General features: G+C 39.9%; 1 protein-coding gene across 1 annotated transcript in view; it reads right to left on the reverse strand.

Moving 5' to 3' along the window:
* RIMS2 (regulating synaptic membrane exocytosis 2) overlaps nt 1–5,428 on the reverse strand; it is a 417,536-nt gene that overhangs the window by 343,293 nt on the left and 68,815 nt on the right. Inside the window, exon 11 of the mRNA XM_025192862.1 lies at nt 4,651–4,719. Within this exon, the coding sequence (XP_025048647.1) occupies nt 4,651–4,719 (69 nt within the window). The remainder of the gene's footprint in view (nt 1–4,650; nt 4,720–5,428) is intronic.

Consider the following 5,428-nt stretch of genomic DNA (forward strand, 5'->3'; position numbering starts at 1 on the left):
CAAAAGAGCCTAGCCAGACTAAGAGTGATTTCTCCCCATCATTTAGGGAGAAAAAAACCTTTGAAGTTTTTTGATTCTGCAGGTTATGTAGTGGTAACACTTTACAATTGACAAAAAATACCTGGTGACCAAAAAGTGACAATAAGATTCTTATGCATAAGTCACCATTTTGGGATTTCTTTTGCACCACGTTTCCCTTGCAAAGGTTATAAGCAGATTTTCCGGGCCACAATTAGAAAAGTTATGGACTACATTGTGTGTTGGAGCTGAAGCACCAATTTAACTGAATGATTCAGGTTCCCCAAAGATGAACTACCAGCCTTGAGGATTCTTTCCTGAGAAATTAAACTACATCTAATGTCAAGTAAAATACACATTTCAGGATCTAATAAGGAACTGGCTTTGTGTTGTCACTACGTTATAAATCCCTGGTATTTCAGAGTAAGGCCACCATTCTCAAATAAAATAACTGTAAAACCTTCTGTGATCCTAGGGCCTTTCCAGAGATTTAGATGAGGATATTAAATTTTCACTGCCAAGAACCATCCATGAAAGCATTCTGGATGTTAACATCAAGTCAGAGGGTTCCTGAGAATTAGAGATATTCTGATGCGAATGAGCAACTGGGATATGAAAACACCTTTAAGAATGTACAAAGAAAAGGATGATTGCCAGGTCTTACTGCTGTGACAATTCAGTATACACTAGAAGCTGAACCACTTCAGATCTAAACTAAACAGCCATACCACAGGAAATAGATGTGAGAATTACTGTCTTTCCAGCAGCAATGTAAAGCCTACTTAATCTCCTCTCTGTTTTTATGTATAGGAATATATAGGAGGAAGCCTGGCGAGAAATGTACAAAATCTACAATTTTTCCTATGGGAATCAACAAACAAACCTAATGATCTTATCAGAGCTTTCTCCATTGCTATTTAAAGGTGGATAGAAGACTTCTCTCAAAAAGGAAATGTCTCAAGGGAACTGGCATACAAAGTTTTCTGTGGCTTAATTTGCAAACTCTACCAGTTTGGACATGTTCCTAGGAACTATTCCCTGGTGGAATCCATGGAACTTTATTCTGAAGAGACTTCAGAGGCAGCCAACAGAAACTTGAATGTGCTTTATGCTGTAAAGGTAAGCATGGTGTTTGGGGTCACTGGGACAAAATATTTGCTACCATGAAGTCTATGGGTATGTACAGGCATTCTCAAGGTGTGGGGAGGGGCAGGCAGGTGGGATCACGAGGAGTAGTGGGTCCACGAAGGGATTGGCTGTTCCAGGGGAGAGAGTTGGCAGGATCAGGTGGAGGGGCTGGCAGATCTGCACAGGAGGCTAGTAGGTCTGTCTGTCTGTGTGTGGGGGAGGGAAGGGAGGGAAAGGGGCTAAAAATAGCTGTCAAAGTCATGAGGTAGAAAGAATGCTGTCCCAGGGCTGCACTCCGAATGTGTGCAGACATTTGCTGGATCAGGTTAACTAATTCCCAATCTAAGTTAATTCACCTACTTAGGTGAACTAACTTGGATTGGGCCCACCATTCTTGGCCCAATTTAAACCCCCAAATATTTGCACAGATGGACATTTAAATGTAACCTCTGCACATACCCTATATTATCTTTCTAAAATATCTTATCTCCTAAATGGGCTGGTTATAAAGCCTGAATTCTGCTTTCCAAAAAAGGTCTTCTGCTCATTCAGTTGCTGGTAAGCAAAAATTCATCAAGCCCAAAGAATCATCAAGAAAAGCTGACTTCCAGTCATGTTTATTCAGGATTCCTCAACAATTTTCTCAATGTCCTTGTGGACTGGGAGATAGGCTTACAGCAGGGGGCAATTGTATGGTCTTTTGGCCCTTGTGTCTGGGACCAGGAATTTCTAAAGGACACCTTGTAGGGGTAGAGCTAATGCCATGCAATTATCGCCTTGGTTCTCCCAAACATACAGGAGTTTAGGGGGAAAGAAGAACAAGGATTCCTATGTCCTTGAAAGCTGAATTTAAAACAATGGTGGAGGGGTTTATCTGTGCTTAAAGGTTTTCAGTTTATACCTCAGGCCCACTTTGTTAACCTATTCTCGGGTCTCTGTCTTAATCCTGGTTCATCTCATAGAAGCCGAGATGATTATCTAATATCTTTCCAGGGAGGGTGACCTGAATGAAATTTCCTCTAAAGAGACATATGATGGATGCACAGAAGACCAAAAGAACAAAAGAGGTTACCTAAAGATGGAACCATACCCCAGCTGCAATCCCACCAATGTGTATTTCCAAAGGCACAACTATAGCTTGGTTGTCTCTATAATGGAGCTGAATTACCTCTCAACAAGTTGTCTAAATAAGGAAAACATAATTTTAGAAATATGTTAATTTCTAGACTGTTAAACACTACTTAGCCCTTAGTGTAGACAAGGAAAAATTGTGTGTAAAAATTTGCTCTGTAACCATGATTGTAGGGATCCCTAAAGTTAAATCACAACTGCTGAACACACTAGCAATCTGATTTGCTCCATCTGCATTAACTGTTATGTTCAACAAATTGTTAATTAATAGTTAATACAGTTTGCAATATAATGAATTTTCCAGATATGGACATGGTCTCAGTTCAGGAAACATCAATAAAGAAGCACTGAAATGTGGGCTTCAGCAAAGGATGAGTGGTAGGGGGAAAAAGTCTAGGAATATAGGTCGCAGACAGAAGTGCAGCTCCCCACTGTAACTCAGAACAATTTGCAGGAAGTGTTCTGAGTTACAACAATCCCCCAGGAAAAAAACAGAAGTTCACTGCTGGTTCCACGGGGAAGGGGAATCGAGCTGCTGACTGGGAGACTGCAGCCGGTTTCTCCTGGCAATTGCCCCTCCTCCATGAGTGCCTGTTCTGTTTTCAAAATGGGAGGGGGGAAAGGTTGCAAAGGGAACTCATTCTAAGGGTTCCTCAGTCAGCATTGGAGTGTGGGGTGGGTGAACTGGAGGCCCTACACCCTGGGGGGCTCCAATACACCCTTCCCACACTCCAGCAGGGGCTGGAAAACCCCCAGACCTAACTCCCTCCACTCCCTTTCCCCCTTCCTATTCTGAAAACCATAACAGGCTGGCAGGCAGAAGTTACAGAAGGTGCTCTGTTTTGAAATTACTTAATCTGACCCCTCATACAATGAGGGTTCAGATTTTCACCCAATCAACCATATTTGAAGCTATCTGAAGCCATGTGCATGTGTTTGGTAACAGCTATAAACCACTTTCTGTGGCCAGATTGTGTGAAAACTGCCACTTCTGCCTACACCCATAGAGGACTGAGCTAACAATCCGGACACCAAGAAGTGTATTCCATTCCCAAATAGTGCTACCTCTTACAGAAGAAGGAGTTAAAGGATTTTATATTCCATTTACACAATATCCCTAGCTGCTTCTGTGTGACCATAAGGCATGTAGTGTGTAGAATATTCTTCTTCTTATTTTATTATTTTTCAAAAGGAGTTGTTTTTTTAAATATTTATTCTTTATCTTAGGATATATCTACACCACAGTCATTAGTACTGACAATAGTGCAATTAACTAATGTGATAGCAGCTAGTAGCAATCTAGCAGTGGCAACAGTATAGTCTCAGCACAGGCTGCAAAATCCACTTGAGAAGCTGAGTAAATTAGCCTGCACTAAACTCCATGTTGCAATTGCCGGCAAGTTGCCCCTGCACTGGAGAACCCTCATGTCCTACCCAGCAGAGCAGTGTCCACACATGCACTGTTGTGGAGTAAAAAACTCCACAGTGGGATAATACTTGTATTTATAAGTACAACCCTGCTGTGGAGTTAGTTTAATCCAGCCTAATAGGGGCACGTGTGTATATGTGCAACAAATACTGTGGAGCTAATTCGTCTACTCCGCAATAAACACCTTGTGTAGATGCGCCTACTGTGTTTTACAGACTGCCAAAAGGGTTCCAGATTCTCTCTGGCTCAGCAACTAGAAAGAGCAGAGTCCAACATTAACCCTCTCATAGCTGCCCTAGCAGAATTCTCACTAATTATGGGCTGTGTACTGTATCTTGTGCCTGAAGCAACAATTGAACTGGCTCAAGGCAAGTGAGTTACTGCATTCAGCCTGTAGTATCTTGATGAGGCTTGTGGTGTTGAAGCAACACTTCTTTATTTATAGGAACTTATATAAAAAATTATTTACAGTAAAGAAATAACACTCTTTGTACTGCCCTTGCAAGAGTCTGGGGTCTAGCCTTGTTGCTGTCCTGCCATACCAGGATGTTCCAATTGCCCCACCCAGACTGTCTCCTGGAATGTCACACTTTCTGGACACTCCTGTGTTTCCAGGAGGACTTACTCTATGTCACACGCATCCATCCATCCATCCATCCTTCTAGTTGTTATTGTTTGTTTTTGTCAGAGGTTATTTGGGATCACATGTTCTAAAACATTATTTTTATACATCAAAAAGAAGCATAAAATGGCTTATCATTCTTTCCCTTTGCAGGACACACAAAGTGAAATGTGTTAAGAAAAACATTCTTTGGCTTAATTAGAAAAATACATATTTTGGGTCAATTTATTATATAGAAGAGCACTATTCAATTTCATCATAGTAAACTATAAATAAGAAAGCTCTTTATGAAACACAGAAGAATGCATGTAGGAATTCATACCTGAAACTACACCAATTCCATCATCACAGTCATAGTCAGAAACTTCACTGTCACTTATTCTTTTGGACCCTGTCAAAACAAATAATAGTCACAAACGCATCATTATTATTACTACAGGCTGAAACTGCTCTCTCCTAGGCAATAATAGATTAAGAAATAAGATGCCACAACTAGGCATAGATATATATATGCCTAGTGTAACTGTGTAAATATACATATACACACACATGCAAGGGGAAATAATTACAGGAATATTGGGACAGAATTGTATATATATTATAGCAAAGGTTATTATTTGGTGTTGCATTAACTATTTTATAACTGTAAGGTAATAGTTCAGGAAAGAAATAATGAAATATAGCTTTAAATCACGGACATTGTGCTATGTTTGAATATGTTTTTGTGCCTATTTGCAATATGTCTAAACCTATGCATACAAACAGTCAGAAGATTAATTATAGCTATTATATTAAACTAACACTATGCTTTCTAAGGGGCATTGATAATCATTATTATGCCCCATAAGGTTCATATGAATAGTTTGCATCATGCAAGACAAATTATAGGTATAAAGGCTCAAGGGAAAAAGGTATTTTAGTGCTGTTGCAACAAGCACAGCATTTCTTAATATGGTTAGATCTTAGCTGGCAAAAGTAGGCTGTAAGTCCATAATGAGATCTAAAATATATATCAGGTAGAACAAACAAACAAGTTAGGTTCTGTTTAGCTTAATTTTACTTATCGCTTTCTTCTCTGGTATCTTCTAAGTAGCAGGAAT

This window comes from Alligator sinensis, unplaced genomic scaffold, assembly GCF_000455745.1.
Source record: "Alligator sinensis unplaced genomic scaffold, ASM45574v1 scaffold911_1, whole genome shotgun sequence".
Classification (NCBI taxonomy): domain Eukaryota; kingdom Metazoa; phylum Chordata; order Crocodylia; family Alligatoridae; genus Alligator; species Alligator sinensis.